Below are 17,306 nucleotides of genomic sequence, written 5' to 3'. Positions count from 1 at the left end.
CTCCCCCAAACCCACAGCAAAACTTACCAACTAAACAAGAAAAAAAACATAAACCACCAAAGTGCTTTTTTCTAGCTTTGGTTAGCAACTTAGCAGCATCTCTGGACAGGGTTAAAAAGGAAAGGTAATGGAGTACAGAACTTTTACAGCATGCTCAGATAAGAACAGACACAATCATTCACACTTTTCATTCCCTGGATCAGTTATCACTACCAGATCACAGAATCATAGAAGGTATGGTGTTAGAAGGGACCTTTAAAGGTCATCTAGTCCAGTCCCCCCTGCAGTGCACAAGGACATTTTTAACTAGATCAGGTTGCTCAGAGCCTTGTCAATGAAGCCTGACCTTGAATGTTCCCACGGATGGAATCTCTACCACTTCTCTGGACAACCTGTTACAGTGATCCACCACCCTCATTGTAAAGAACTTCCTAATATCTGACCTAAATCTCCCCTGCCATTGCCCCTCATCCTCTCACTACACAACCTTGTAAACAATCCTGCCCCAGCTTTTTTGTAAGACCTTCATGTATTGGAAGGTCTCCCCGGAGCTTCCTCCTCTCCAGGCTGAACACCCCAACTCTCTCAGGCTGTCTTCATAGCAGAGTTGCTCCAGCCCTTGGATCATTTTTGTGGCCCTTCTCTGGACTCGTCTCAACAGCTCCATGTCCCTCTTGTGTTGAGGACTCCAGCGCTGGACGCTGTACTCCAGGTGGGGTCTTACAAGAGCAGAGCAGAGGGGCAGAATCATTTCCCTTGACCTGCTGGCCACAATTCACTCGGGTGCCTCTCCCATTCTTTTTTGTCCTCTTCCTCTGTTTTCTTATTTATGATGTGATGCCTTTTAGGCAGGGCATCTAACATGCAGATGATCTTCCCTCCCCCAAGTTTCAAAAGCTGCTGGTAACTGCCAATATGTCTTCAAAGGGCACAAAATACACAGGATCACCCTATGTGCAGAAGGGTTTGTATCAGTTATGACAGGGCTCTGAAACTGCCACTGTAAGAATCCTGAGTTCCCCTTTCAATCACAGTCCCAAAAGAACTTAAGTGTGTTGTAATGTATGAATCTTCACAAAAATGAAATAGTTAATCACATGACTGTTTCCACGAGCTGTTCCTCCAGCAAATATTGCTCAGAAGTTTCCTATTTACCTGCAGAGACAGTTAACAACATTACAAACAAAAGGCAGCCATGGCAAAGTGCAAGTTAAACACGGACACTGGTTGCAGGCCTAACTAGGTACAAGTTATTTCCATTCTTTGGTCAAGAGGTGGAAACTAAACATGTTGGAGAGAAAACATGCCTGAGAAGGAAAAACTTTTTTCCTACAAAAAAAGTTACATCACATGCAAAAGAAAGTGCACAGCTGGCATCAGCGGTAAGGACTCGCACTGCTTGGTACACCAAAACAATCATCTAAAGCTGGTGAGAGTTTGCACATGCAGGTAGGGTCACAGTGCACCTCTCTGGTATGGCCAGCTTGATGTTGTCAAACACATCCAAACCATTATAAAGCACAGAAGATTAATTTGAATACAGAACTATAAGGTTTTCGGAACCTCCAGGTACTGATACGCACAATCCCTTCCACATGCTGAGATCTGAGGAGGAATGCAACATGTGAACCCACAGCCCACTGACCTAGATACCCACGTACCTCCTTGTTGCAGCTGTTTCTGCCACCTCAAGAAATAACCCAAATATTATGAGTATCTGGTCATGATGAGATTTTCTACCACTCCAAAACACCACCAGTGCAAATTACCCCGATGTACCTCAGCTAGATCAGTACTAATATGCCATTGCAACCCACAGGAAGGTAAACTAGGAACAAACACTTAAAAAATATTTCCTATCCAAAACATAAATAAAGAGGCAGAGAGAAAGATCAGACTTGGTGAACTATCACAAGAGCATAGTTTGGAAAAAAAAAATCTGGCAAACCACATACAACCTCTGAGAAGCTGCTTCCCAAGGTCCCAGCGGTCAACATAGTCGAAGTCCACTGGTCTGTCCTGCAATGATCTGGCACTGCTGAGCATCCTAGTCTGAATTTATCTTTTATTCTTAAATTATTTTAATTCATGATCCAGGCACTAAACTTGCAGTTACACCCTGGCACATGGGAGTTCGTGGAATTTGTCACAACTGTAACATTATTTGGAACTAGGTTGTGTGCAACTTCTTTAGAAACAGCAGCATGCAAAGAAGAACCATTTGAATTCCTCACAATCACCTGATTAATTCACGTGCACAGAATGAGAAGTTGCTGGAACCAAAATGCTAGCAAAACATACTGTATATTATGCAACAACTAAATTTCTCTTCTGGTTATGTTTTTGGAATTTGAGGTTTTGTTTATTTTTTTACAGTGACTCCCAATATATGACAATCTGACCGGGTCACATCACACTCAAAATCAAAACACAGATCAGCATCCACGGATGGTCTGCTTCAATGCAGGGGTACTACACTGGCTCCTCTCCAGTGGGAGAGGAGTTTCAACACAACTCACAATGAATTAAAGAAAATACATGATTCATGCAATTTTCCTTAGCTTTGAGAAAACCCGTAAGCATGTGGGAAGTAAACAGAGGTAACTGCCAAGACAAACAAGACTGTGCTGCATCCCAACCAGACTTAGCTCACAGCAAAAAGAACAAGGAGCAGGTTGAAGCCTGTAACCAGCATGATACTCTCTCAGACCCACAGGGCTGTAACATTCATCTCAACCATGTCTCTATGAAGCAAATGTTCCTGCCCCCCACTCACTACAGCAATTTTCTTCTGGTCTCTCAAACCCTACCTGTGCCTCCTGCTCTAACCTTGAAAAACCTAAACTTTTAACATTTCTCCCATTTTTTGTGGGACTTGGGACAACAAGCCAATTGGCTCTGTGAAAACACCATCAACCTCCACTGGCCTCCTGCATTGATGAACACTGTCCTGAGGAATGGACTTTTCTCTCTTTGGGATTTTGGACACAGAGGAGGTGCATCCAGTGTGCACACACATCCCGTGAGGGTGACCAACACTGTTCCATGGGTTGCTGAGCCGAACTAAACTAAGTCAACTGCTCTAGGATTTACACATACACCCCACCACCCTGTGAAGAACTTACCCACCCTTCTGACATCATGAGAGGAGTTGGAGGAAGGAACTAGGTGGCTATCAGCATTTGAGGGATTCATTCTGCTCCCACACTACAGAGAAGGCTGGATATCAGCCCAAATCAAAGCTTTAGCTGATCGTCCCAGATGCACCCACTGTCCAGGAGGAGGGTCACAGTGAGAAACCAGGTTTGATACAATAATGAAGATAATAGAGACTCTGACTTGCGCTCACATGTCCACATTTCCTCACTCAATGTTTTTTGCTGGATTGGCCTTTGTTTTTAGGGTACTTGCACACCAGGATCATGCTACCAAGGGGGAGGGAGACAGAGGAAGGGGTTTGCTCTTTGCCCACAGCAGTAGGATGCTGAGCATCACCTCAGTAATGCAACTTAACAAGCCTTGAGGTCAACTTTTTGCCGTGGTGCAAAGGTTTGCAAAATGAAGCTGTGTCCAGATTCACTACTGCTACTCAGCAGCAAAGAATATTCCTCGTTTCTTTCCTAGTCGCAAGGGCAAACAGAAGAGCAACAAGCAGGTAAAGTGAATCTTTCTAAAACTGTAGATGAGTGCAAACCTTGCTCCAGTCACACCACAAGCTCCCCACAGTTAACCCAGTTTGACTCCCCGCTGCAAAACTGCCTGGATTTTTGTAAATCCTGCATTCTAGCAGACTTCAGTTGTGCCAGCCTAGACTATACCGTCATGTTGAGCATCAGCTGGGAGAGCCTCTGCTGAGCTTCACCTCCACTCCTCAGCACCTCATCCTCTCCATCCCACAAAGCCACTGGGGAAGAGGTTGTTGGGTACCTTCCTGCCAATAATAACACAAGTAATTCACCATGCAAGACACAGAAAACGACTCTACTGAGGTTAGTAACTGCTATGGAAAAAATCAAAAGACATGGGCACGGGGTCTGTCCAGTGCAAAACACGAGGGAGGGAGTCAAGTTCTGCCCTTGTTTCTGTCATGGTAACCGAACAGGAAGGGAACAAGCAGCTGCTGCAACAAAGCATCCATGAAGCCTTTCACAAGTTCCAGGAAGACCGGGGCTTTTCAGTCCTCCTGACTGAGGGGCAGCAGCAAGCTCTTCCCCTCACTGTTCTTCACAAAGACAGTGACACACAGGGGAGACCCAGTGCACCCCAAAAGGCCATCTGGATGCCACCAGCCACACTACATGAGCTCTCCCATCCTATGTGAATCTGGGCCGCCACTGTCTGCAGAAGCTCTCCACTTACCCTTGAAAAGGTCACCAGTATAGCGTGGGTCAGAAATTTACCCCATTTATGCCCTTTTCTGACAACTCCACTCATTTGCATTACTGAGGTATGTGTCTGCACTGAGAAAAAAGTCCAGGCATCCAACACGGTGGAATACTGAAACAGAGGATATGAGCCTCCCACTTACAACAGGTTTTTACAAGCCTCTTTTCTGCTTGGTTTTCCCATGCCTCCAAGTCAATTAATAACAACTTTGATACAACTTATTTCTTACATAGAAACATGCAGTTCAGATTTCTGTAGTCATATAAAAGTTGACCTGAATTCATTTATTCAGATTTCATATTTTACATTCATGATCCTAAAAATGACAGAAAAGAATGCATTTTTTTTAATTGGATAGCTATTACTTCAAAATGAAATTGAATTCAGCTTAGTTGTCATGGAAATGGCATAATTTACTTTTTAATGTTAGTTTTACTTATACAGTTTAATTAAAATTTTGCTCTCAAAATTAATAAATTCAGTTTTTTAAAAGCACATTGTAAAAAATTTCAGTTAAAAAAAATCCTCCAGATCTGTAAAATGAAGAGATTTAATTGACTGTTTCCACCAAGATTTTAGAACTAGTAGATCTTAGTCTTTCATGCATATGGTGTATTCAAAGATACAAGAAGCTTTTTCTTAACTGAAAATTAGCTAATGATAATTAATTAGCTCAATTCACTGAAATGAAGGAAGTATCCATCCATTCTGTCCTTGTAAAAGAACTGTGCTTTCAAAAGCTTTAGAACTTGAATACTGTGCAACCAGGGACATAGCCAAGTGCCTTCATTAGTTCAGCTACCTTACGTTCCTTACCACTTGGGCAACAAAGGTGCTGCTCAGTGTTTTATTTAAATCATTTAAATGTATTTTGTAGTAAGCTTGAGCACATCTTGAAAGTATCTACAGAAAGAAAAAAAAAAGGACAAAAAACATGGATGTCATTCTAAATAATGACTTAATTAACTCACTGTCTTGAAGAACAAAGCCCACCAGCTCCAGAGCTGGCCCAGGCCGTGCAGTCAGACAAGACAGAACACCTTAATAAGTTGCTTTTCTCTTGTAAAAAATGTGTTCGCGTGTTAACACAATGAATAAAATATTGAATACCCTTCAGACATCAATTTAACAGACGCTACCAATCAAGCACAACAGCTGTAGCAAAGCCACAATGCTGGGGTCCCACTGTGTCCACTTAAAGGTACAAGTTTAACATTTCAAATGTCCACAGTCCACATATGTGCAACATGATCTATTTTAAAAACCAGAAATTTTATCTGCTCTGTAACATTAACTCAATAATAATAACTCAAATCATTTTAGGGCTAAGGAAATGCCCCCATCTACTTATATTTTTTATGTGCAAGATACTCACATATAAGTGAATTTAAACACAAACTCACAAAAGCATCAGCTCATAACAGTCAATATTTTACTTCCTAACCTGAGAACATAAACAAATCATGTTATTCAATGCTGAATCTTCAGAGAGCCAGATGAAGCAATGCGCATTTTTTAGTCTTTACAGAGTGAAAACAAAGCTAATTGCCACAGACAATGGGAATAACATTAGTAGTTTCCTGCTTTATAGACATTCACCAGTATCCAAGGTTTGTGTAACAAGGAAGTAGAAATGAAATGCAGTTGCTTTTAAGAAGACATTACAGCAAATATATGGAACAACTGAATCTCTGGGCACTCCTGCACAAATGCAAGTTCCTTGAATTAGGAGTAAGAAAGATTATCTACACCCTCTATGTTGTCAGGAAGAAAAGTGCTAGGACATAAGCCACCAAGAAGAGAGCATAATTAAAATATTCCTGTCATGGTATACCTCCAGGAACGATGAAAATAAACATTTTAATCACCTTCGCAAATCAGCAGATTCATCTTCCACTGTGAGATCTGTCTGTACCATCTCCTGTTTCAGTTCTCCGATTTCTGAGGCAATTGTGTCAATGAGCTAGAAAGGGACAAAAATAGTATGACGTCAAGTCAGTGGAAGAGGCGTGGAAAAGAAGCCCGGGCAGCTTTAGTCACCAGAGATTACAATCTTTTTTCTTTTTTTTTCAAATTGCATCCTATTTGGACTTCCCCTTGCAAAAGAAAAAGTAAGGGTTGACTTACAGTCATTCTTGGAGGAAGAATAACTCCTGTTTGGTGCCAGTACAGAACCTTTCAGGCTAGCTAGCTTTTTTATTTAAATATATTAAATCTGTAGCTTCAACATATTATACACCAATTTAAAGAACAAAATGGTTTGATCATTTGTAGCATCTACTTTCTCAAATTAAAAGAAAATACATAATTAGAAGAGTTCCATCTGCAAGATTTACTTCAGAAGGGAGACTGTCAGCATTACACAACATTGTGGTGGATTAAAAAGTCACAAAATAAGGCAGAAATGGGCAGCTGCTTTTCACATTAGGTCTTGGATTGCTCTTGAACAGAAAAACTCAATTTAAAGAGACCTGTCTTGAAACACTTCAGCTCAAGTGGAATACACTAATTTTGAACATGAGGGCAAAAACTCATTTTAAAGCTGGTGAGATTAGCACTAGGGCTGTATCCTGAGAAACACAGCATTTGCTAGCCAGATGTCTGGGAAGCATTTTGTTAGGCCAAAACCAACAATGAAGTTTGCAAGGTACACTGTCCTGGACATTGTCTGTAGCAACTGCATCAAGTTTGCCTGACACACCACACCATGACAGTGTATAAACCTTGGCAGTGATCCCCCGCTCCTGCCTGTAGTGAAACCTAATGGAAGGGTTTGCAGTGATGCCATCTCCTCTACCACCACCCCTGCATCTCAGAGTAAACAAAACAAAAACAAACCCTGGCAGATGAAGCAAAACCAGCTTTCCCATCCCAGTTAGAACATTCCTCATAGTCACCCACAAGACAGGACCTAATCCCACTAGTGTCAGGTAGCTCAATACAGCAGTATATTCAAGGAATTGCAGGCAACATTTTCCTATACTGCTTCATAGGAAGTTTTCCTCTACCTCAAAAATTCACGCTGTCCTTTGTTGTGCAACACTATTTTGACGAATTCAAAAAAGTTTGAGTCTCCACTTACAATAGGTCAACTCCAGTAAGTGTACCTTAAGTGAGAATGGATTATATGCACTACATCCATACCAGAGTCTTCCTGCAGTCAGGGTCAGAGCTCCCAGGCATGCTGTAGAACAGGCACAACAGAGCACAAAGGCCTTCCACTTGCTGACTCTCACATAGCTCAAGCCACTGCGATGTGAGCAGCGCCTTCCTGGCCAGGAGAAAGAGCAGCAGGAGGAATGGCCTCATACTCCCTGCGCTGCCCTGTGGCCCAGCCTCCAGCACCCTGCTCCACGGGTAAATCTGCCCCTCCTGCTACACAAGCCACCAATCCAGCCCCCACAGCAATCTTTCTGTACAGTAATCCCTATGTACCTGCAAAGTAGCAAAAGATCCACTAATTCTGTTTAACAGGCAATTAATCCAAACTAGAGAAGCTGACTACAACTGCAAAAAAGAAAAGCTCATTTCTCTTCCAAGCTGCGACTGAACAGAAGTGGAAGAATTCATCCTACTAGTCTTAAACCTCTGATGAACAATCCATTCATCTCTAGTTTCAATAATCACTCAAGCTATTCCATTAGTTTCAAACACAGATGTGCCTTCTTAAAGTTAGCTCCAAATAATTAACACTATTCTAAAATACTAACACAACAGATTTCTTGTTATTTGAATCAAGATGTATGAAACACAACTCAAAACCCCGAATAAACACATGCTGAGAAAGAAATACACAGGTCAGAAAGAAACACACAATTTGCCGTTTTTAAATAAGGAGTGTGACAAGTATATGAAAAAAAAAGGAACACACTTTGCTGAACAAAATCCTTTCCAGGTTTAATTACAGCCTATCAATTACTTAAATTAGTATTTCTTCTCTCTGGAATTTATATTTGGAAGTTATTTGTAGTTATTTCTGTATGGTTGCCACCTTCGGCCTCTTTAGCACAACTGTCCTTTACAATTGTACTGGCTTATGTATGATTAAAGTTCTTGAAAACAAATATTTAAACCAGGTTTTAACTTATAAAAGGCAAGCACTGGCAAACATTTTTATCTTGAAGACATTGTAATCTTCAAGTTTTTTAATTCCTATGTCTGTGTTGAAGAGAAAAAGTATTTTGGAGTTGCATCTTTTGGGTATTCCTGCAATTAATTACCTGACACATACTGTAACAACAGCACCTGACAAATAATTTTCTATCAAATAACAAAGTACTGATGATTTTATGACATAATTTCTGAAGTACTTAGGATCAATGAAATTTCTGGCCATTATACAGCTTATGTGATGATTAGCATTATAACAAGATCAGCTGTTAATAATGTTTCTACAAAATGCAGGAAGGATGTGTACTATTATGACATCCAACCCTGAGAAATTCCGATTTTGCTGAAAATATTGGGAAAACTCACCCATTGGTTTCAACACACTTGAAATCAAGACCATAAAAGGCAGTTTCCAAAGGGAAATACAATTGCAGTAGATGTGTATATTTTCAGAGGCACCTGTTTGTGTAAAACAACATACAGGAGCCTCAAGATTTAAAAAGTAATCTGAATAAATCTGCCAAACATTATTTAGGACTATGAAATAGATTATTACCTGCTATGTTAGAGAAGGAAGAGGTTTACATGAAAGTAAATGTATAATATATTCTTAGATGGTGAATTATTCAACACTAAAACCTCCAAAATTAAAAGGAGACTTTATATAATACAATAAATAACCATTTTTGTGTCTAATGTTTTTCCTTTGGAGTTTACTTCTGATAAAGCATTGCTCTGTAAGTTAAAAAGAAACTACAATACAGTCACTGTAAACTGAAATAATAATGTAATAATTATGACTCAGACAGCATGACTTCACATAGCGACCCAGTACACTATTCCAACCTATCCTACATATTAGATTGCCACAAATACCCATGTACTGTAGCTGTTTACATTCCTAAAATCCATGAAGGAAATAATGAAATGCAAACATCTGAAACCACAACGTTTTCTTTCATAATGTCTCACGCCATGCTTATTGTCAACATTTATTCTCCATTCAACAAGACTGATCTCAGCTTTTAGAAGCTGGCAGGGGTGACAATGTTATTCCTTCATACAGACCACAAATACAACTTGCCACATCTCCCCAGCACTCACTCATCAGAGCACATATACACCATTTCTGTATTTCACATTTTTCAGAATGTCACGTAAGCAGCAAAAATCAGAGCAAGCATGTTCACCAGAAGTAACAGACTCCCAGGGAGCTCCAGCCACCTTTCTGGAGCTGCTCTGTCTACATACACATCCCTGCTGCACATGCCCAGAGCTAGACTGGTGCCACTCTCAGAAGCCCAGCATAGCTAGTGGCCTCCTTACTAATTCAACTCAGAGTTTCCCAGAACCAAGACGAAGACTGGCCGTTTCAGGATACTTTTAGAAAAATCACTCATCCATCACTGCATGGCAACCGAATTCCTGTGGTTTTTTTGGTGTTGAAAATATAAATAACTTTGCACAGAGAACTACAGAAACTGCCGTCTTTCTGAGAGAACATTGAAAGAATCAGCCAAAGTGACCACTGCAGAATGTTTCCAAGCCCTGGGATTTACAACAGCTCAAGAGGAAAAGGTAAGAACAATGCTTCTGGTTTGGCAAAGCAACACAGGCTGAAGACAGCAAGGATCAGTATCAGACTGGACAAATGAGCCTCAGCACTTACCGCCCCTTCCTGCCAGCATCTAATTTTTCATTCTTTCTGGAGACCTGCATCCTCTTTGGCATCACATCTTTTCCTTCCTGTTTTGATAAGCAGAGCATAGCAACCCTCACAGAGCGCCCTGTGTGACAAGGTGGCGAAGCGCCAGGGAGGCACCAAACTGGGAATGCTATTTCTGGGCTTTTACAGCTGTCTCAAAACAATTAAATATTTTGATATGTGGCAGCAATTTCTGGCTATTGTGCACAGTGAGCTGTGAGTTCCCAAGACCACTAATGTTATTCAGCGTCTTATTCATCAGTAAGCAACAAAGTTTTATCTCATGTTTGATTTTGGGACAGAAAAGCTTTAATGCTGTAAAACCTCTGATGCCAGTTCAATAAAGGTTGGAACATTTTAATGAGAAGGAGGATGGTTCAGTAAAAAGGATGTTTGTCACAGACATATATTCAGTTCTTTGCTTTACCACAGACTGCCTCTGTTACCACTGGCAACCATTCAGACCCAGAATTATCCAAGCCTAACACCATCATTGCTTCAGTTTTACTACTTGCTGGCTCTGAGCCTTCATTACTCGCAAGGTATAAAGATGTCAAAAAACTAGCCTAGAAAACTACAGAGTTTTGCTCTTTTTAAAATGAGGACAATACTGTTTTTGTGTTGTACTTACAGTCAAAAGCATGAAAGTGAGAAAACTAAGAGATGGTTAGAAGCTACAGCAAAGTGAACTATTTAAGAAGCAGAAAGAAAAGGTGGAATCTCCCACTGTTTTTTTGTCAATGAATTTTCTCATAAATGTTGCTGAGAATGGTAAGACATCCTTCATGAGGATTTAAGTGCCCTGAGAAACTGCACACCAGCATGCTCAAGGTTTCTTGAGCTACTGTAGAGTAACACGCACAACATGAGAGCCATATGCACAAGTACACCACACAGTCTGCGTGTTTGGGAGCACAGTCTTAAGTACCGGCCAGTATGGGTAAAAGGCTGTACCCTGATTCCTGGGACACAAACACAGACAGACATAGCAAATTAAAATAACAAACTGAAAAAGTCTCATGTGCCAATTGTTTGCTCACCTGTCCAGAGCTCAACAAATGTAAGTGTTGTCACAGTTTAACAACTGTGTGGAGGGAAAGAAAGAGAAGATGGTTTCACCATACACACAAGGCACAGACACCACGAACACTACACACAGGCAGTTTCCAATTCGATGCAGCAGGTTCAGAATGGTGGTCCAACAGTGCAGCTTCCCAGGGGCGGTGAGAGGCATCTATTATTCCCACTATTCTTCAAGTCATTCCCCTGTGCTTAGGAAAATTTAGGACAACCTTTGTTTCTTAATTGTCAATGATTCTTATGTTCTTAAGAGTCTGGTGTCTTGAAATCGCTCAGGCATACTGCACGTCCTACTCATTTTGAATAAGTACAACCATGCCACCATGAACATGAGGCCTATGGAACAGCTATTCCACCATCTATTTTCCACGGAAGAATTACTTACAAAAGGAGTATGACAGGACTGCAGAAAATTACCTGAGCACATGCTTACAGTCCCACTGACATCACAATTCCTTCAGCACATGCGTGACAACCTAGAAATACTCCTTGTGAGACAGCTTCTTGCTGTGATTTGAAAATATGACCATTCTCCCTTAATGGCTGTGGACTGCCATCAAACAAGGTTGATGCTTGTGCTTACGAAATACGAGACAAAACGAAAGGGCTATGCAAAACTGAGAAGTAATTCCTGTCCCCAGAAGCCCCTGATTATTACTGACCACATGAAGCTCTGGGCCAGCCGAAACCATGCTGTTACTGGAGCACTGATGGCTTGTTTCTTACAGATCGGCCTGCTGAGATTGCTTTAAAATTAAGAAAACATACAACACATGAAACAAATGCTTCCGTGTGTATGTGTCACTGCAACAGTACTACGAGGCAAGATGAAAGTTCTCTGAAGTCACTCCACTGCAGAAACTCTCCCTCTGTCATATAAAAACCCAAAACATGTTCCTGCACTCCCCTAGAAAACAGTAAGCTCACTGCAGCCCCCAAAGCCCTTTGGCTGATCCCCCAGAGTCTTAACAAGCCTCACATGGAGTAGGAGGCAGAAGAGAGGACACAGTGACCCATGCTTACTTTTGCAGTGTGATTGCTCATGCCTGTGCTAAGAAAATTTGGGGCCAATCAGACAAGTTAATTCACCAGGAAAGACTGGGGAAAAGCAAAATCAAGCAATCAAGTTCAACTTGAGAGAAGTTCCCAGAGGCAGAAGTAATTCATAACTATGTACACGTGAAGATGATCACAGAAGATGCAAAAAAGCTAAGGAGAGCCGGCAGCCAATCTCATGCAGTTCTCAAGGTTCCATCTTCCAGCTGTAATGAGGTTAGCAGGACAAAACTCAGACAGTCCCTGCCAAGGGAAAAGTGCATTTCTAAAGACTTCCAGGGAGCATCTGAAGATGCTTCAACTGAGGGCTCTGCCTCCCTGCAGCTCTGAGCATCACCTCAAGACCAGACAGGCCTTTGCCTATGCCACCTCCCAGGTGTCTCCCAGGGGGATGAGGAGAGTATCTGCTGCGTCCTACCTTCCCGGCCCCTTTTGTACATTGCCAGGCTTCAGCTCTATTCCATGATGGGAATGGACCTATGGCAGACAGAAGAGCTCTCACTTGAAACAAATTCTCACTGGAATAGGCTGTGTGTGTGCTGTAAGCCGCATCATAGAACCATAGAATCATAGAATGGTTTGGGTTGGAAGGGACCTAGAAGATCATCTAGTTCCAACTCCCCTGCAAGGGCAGGGACACCTTCCACTAGACCAAGTTGCACAAAGCCCTGTCCAACCTGGCCTTGAACACCTTCAGGGAGGGGGCATGACACCTTGAAACAGCCCCCAAAATACAAAAACACTACATGGAATTATTTCCGTTTTCTCTCTGCAAGCAGGTCCATGCCAGAACTGAAGCAGCTCTCAGTGCCTCTATCATCAGGAAGCTGGGCCAATTACTTCCAGGCATTTCAAACAAGATGTACTTAAGCTTTAAAAAACACCAAACAAAACCCACAAACAAAGCAAAACCACCAAAACATAAAAATACAAATCCAGTATTTTTCTGAGTGTTCAGATGACACACAAACAAAAAGCCAATTTTTCTTAAAATAGGCAAGGAAATTAAATACATTTTCAATTCAATAATGGAAATCATAAACCTGTACTGCAACTTTAAGCCTTACAAATCCAGTTTATGAAAGCTCTAATCATTTTATGCCTTGTGCCTAATAAAGCTTATGTTCTCAGCATTAGAGAAAGCCACAAGCTGTTTTACACCAAATATTCTATTCAGTGTACAGGAAAACAACATACACATTAAATACTTGGACGGGAATCTAACTGAATACCACCTGTTAAAAAAGATGCTCAGTGAAGTGCTGCCTATTTTACAGAAAACACTTTCTGTGTCTCACAGCCTGTACTGCACATTCTGCAACACGTTTCACATAAAACCATGTGCTTTATGTTCTGTGTAATATCTCATTTACCTTAAAGAAACTCCCTCTTTTGTCCCGACAACTGGCTTTCATTGCCAAAGACGACATCTTCCCCAGGCAGACTCCACTGTATGCCTTGAACTCCTAAAAGTAAAAATATTTTTAAAGTTAGTTCAGTCTGTAGGAAATTCCTTTCTAAGCCACAGAAACAGTCAAGAGAAGCCTTCTGCCAAATCCCTTTCTGTTAACAACAGGGTGACATTTATTTCCTAACAGAATCCTTACACATCCCTCTAGTCCATTGTTTTTCCATAAATTGCTTCAAAAAGACAGTGTAACCCAGATTTCCATGTTTCTCCCTTCTCTTCACAGCTGCTCTGAATAGATTTTAATGTGCTCATTAAAAAGAATACTAAAACATAACGATTGCTTTGTTTGTTTGCTTGACCTCAGTGTGAAGTACAGACAGAACAAACTCCTAAAATGTCACTAAAATCCCCTCTCAACTATTACAGTACTGACAGGGCTGATCAGAAGGGAAAAAAAATAAAAATCACTGACAAGGAAGAAAACACATGATCATGAATGTAAAAAAAAAACCCAAACAAAAAGAAAAAAACCTTCACAAAAAGAAACCCCCAAACACTACCCCAAAAATCCTGCTTAAAGTTCCTAAAATGCGATCAAGTCTTCTGAGAAACTGAAGATTCAGTCAGGAAAAACCTTCATGTTCCACTGCCAGGTAAAGTGAATGAATGGTTTAACACCCACAAGAATACACCAAGGCACAACTAGCACATATGCACACAACAAGAATATCATCGGGGTGATCTCCAGTTGATTAGCAGAGTGTCTCTGGATTCCCAACCAAATCACATCAGTAACTGGTGAACAAAGTTCTGAAATAAACAGGAGCCAAATTCCATGCCTAAAAAGTCCTTCTAAGCTTTTTAACACTGAGTTTATAATTTCAATTAAATAGCCTAACTATTCTCGCAGACACATTTACTGACCACACAGAACATAGCTGTGTTGGAAATTTTAGCTGCCTGGATAGCAAATACTGTAGGTGCAAGACATTCTGGATTAAGATAGAGGCACAGCTTTTGGTTTGAGACACGTAGAAATGGAAATATAAATGGCAAAGAGCAGCAGTGAAAAACAAGTTCAGTGGCATGGCTGCAGATGGAGCTTGAGCAAAACAAAGCAGCTGGGACAGAGAAAGCTGAGTTAAAAAACAAATTTGACACATACACACCCCACCCGGGCAACAAGGGTAAACAGGACCACGGAGGAAGGAGGAGCTGGAAAGAAAAAAGGTTTAAATGAAAAGCCCTGGCAAGCACAAGGGCTGGAAAAGGGTGAGAGGAAGAAGAAGGAGAAAATAAATATTTTCTCTTGGTTTTAACACATGGCAGGAAGCTTTAAATTGTTCACCCTCTTCCCAGAGGTCATACCACAAGAGCAGTAGAAAAGGTTACATTTTTCCACTTAAGTTCTGGTTAAAAAGCAGCCATGCTGGGAAGCTCAGGATCGAGCCTATTTTCCAGACGGTGCCTGCAGACTTTAAAGGTTGAAAAAAAAAAAAAAAAAAAAGAAAAATCCTGAATTCTGCATTCTCCTGAAAGCCAAACACTAGCAGACGACAGGACAAAAAACAGTGCTGGAAAAAAAAACACACTACAACAACAAAAAACCAAAGCAAAACACACCACAAACAAACAAAAAAAAACCTTTGTAAATCAGCATATTTAAAGGAATACATTCCTGATGAAGCTCTAAAGCACTGTGATCCCTGTTGCTTTGCTTAAAGTCTAAGTAACTTGATTGCACCGATCCTGTAAGAGGCTGAAGAGCAGCAGGGTGAGGGGTGTGCAGGCTGAGCTGTGTCCTCCTGACACATGCACCAGGGCACAGAACAGCTGCTCTATTCTGGGGAGCATCAAGACATTTTAAAGATTGTGTAGAACAGCCAATATCAAATACAATAAATCTAAAGGTTGCCATACAACAAGAGGTTTAAAATTATATAATAAAAATGTTTTCCTCCAGTGAAATCTGAAAAGGGAATTTCCACCTGAAAGACATAAGGTAGATGGAGACCCAAGAAGCCCAAAAAGGAATTAAAATAAAAACCTCAGTTTTCCAAGCTGATGCTGTCCTCTTAATGACACCACCAAATTCAATTCCACAGAAAAAAACCCAGAGCTTTTAAATTAGTTACATTAGGGGTTTATGAGCAAGACCATGCAGTTGCAACTGCATCTCTAGTCTCAGTCATCATTCTATTTGCAAACAACTACCCCTTCACAGGAAATTTGTTTTTTAATTTTTTTTAATTTAACCACAAGGATGTCTGCATGCAATCCTGTTCCAAAAATAAGACCATGCCAAGATTTTTACATTCATCTTATTTCAAAACAGAACAGAGGTTTATAAGTTTCCACACTCAGAGAAGAATGCAAACAGTTAGCCCTTCAAAGAGCAGTATGGCTCTAAGTCAGAAGAAAGCCTCAGACAAGACCATGGATTGTGCTTATTCTGAAGCTCTAACTTTTCCATAGGTGCTATTACTGTTACTATTTCTGTAATATTATTACTACCTGCACGACCATAACTCTGAGCCTCAGCTGAGCTCTTCTTGATCTTCTCAGCTCTCTACACAGCCAGTGAATCCACCCTTTGTGGTTACAACATAATTTCAAACTGACCTAGGTAACCTAAGTACTGTTCCATGATTGAGAGGTTTCCAGTATTTCTGATTAAACTCAGAACAGTGGGAAACACTTTTGCTGGGCTGTTTTTTTGTGTGTTTGGTTTGGTTTTTTTTTCTTGGTGCATCTGTTTTTTTACACCACTCATTATGTAAACAAAGACCTGCAGGTGAAATGCACAGCCAGGGTGGGTGCAACACTCCAAAACCTGAGGGTGGGCCTATACCTGTCTCCTGCCTCAGGAATCAGAAGCATACTCTGCACAGCAACAACTGCAGAAAAACAAACCTGCTGTTGGGAGGTTTCATTTCCCTCTGCAACTGTCCACATCTGATGCTCGGTCAGATCTAGAGCAGGCTGAAAGCCATAGCTCTGAAGCTGTCTGTGTTGAGCTGGGACAGTATGAGGCTGTCAGAAAGGAAAAATCTGCCTTCTTTGACTGGGCAGCCAGGCAGAGAAAGACAGCAAATTTCTGCAGGCACTGCAGATGTGCCTTTCCCCTTTCTCTGGGCTTCAGAGACTGGGGAAGAGAGTGTAGATAGATTTGCTCAGACACTGCCTGGGTGACTGCTCAGAAGTCCATCTGAAAATGTCATCAAGCTGCAGGAGCCAATTCACTGTGTACTTCATGCGACCTTTAGTCTGGCCATCTGGAAGGTGGCCTGTCCCACGTGCCGGTGGCCAGGGCTTCGCCTCCGCACGCCGGCGGCGCTTGCTGGCCCCTCCAGCGGCTCCGTCCCTCCCGAGCCCAGCGCTGCCCCAGCCCTGACTAACCTCCTGTGTGCACAGGACAAGGCAGGGCAGGGAAAAGGAATTATCTGTCCACTTGGAAAATTTCTCTGAAATGTGATGCTGCTCCATGGATGCTCACTGCCATGCAAGCTGTTTTCCACCGTCTTTCTTCTCCTCCTGGTTTCCATTTACTCAGGAATG

General features: G+C 41.4%; 1 protein-coding gene across 1 annotated transcript in view; it reads right to left on the bottom strand.

Moving 5' to 3' along the window:
* The window catches only part of RIN2 (Ras and Rab interactor 2), a 40,754-nt gene extending 26,984 nt beyond the window's left edge, over window positions 1–13,770 (bottom strand). Inside the window, exons 1-2 of the mRNA XM_010005634.1 lie at window positions 13,711–13,770; window positions 6,255–6,349 (exon numbers count right to left, since the gene is read on the bottom strand). Of these exons, the coding sequence (XP_010003936.1) occupies window positions 6,255–6,349; window positions 13,711–13,767 (152 nt within the window). The 5' untranslated portion in view covers window positions 13,768–13,770. The remainder of the gene's footprint in view (window positions 1–6,254; window positions 6,350–13,710) is intronic.
* Between the last annotated feature and the right edge of the window lie 3,536 nt (window positions 13,771–17,306).

The sequence above is a fragment of the Chaetura pelagica genome, unplaced genomic scaffold (genome assembly GCF_000747805.2).
Source record: "Chaetura pelagica isolate M959 unplaced genomic scaffold, ChaPel_1.0 scaffold1061, whole genome shotgun sequence".
NCBI lineage: Eukaryota > Metazoa > Chordata > Aves > Apodiformes > Apodidae > Chaetura > Chaetura pelagica.
Note: the sequence above shows the minus strand (reverse complement) of the source record. Positions and strands in the feature narration are given on the sequence as shown.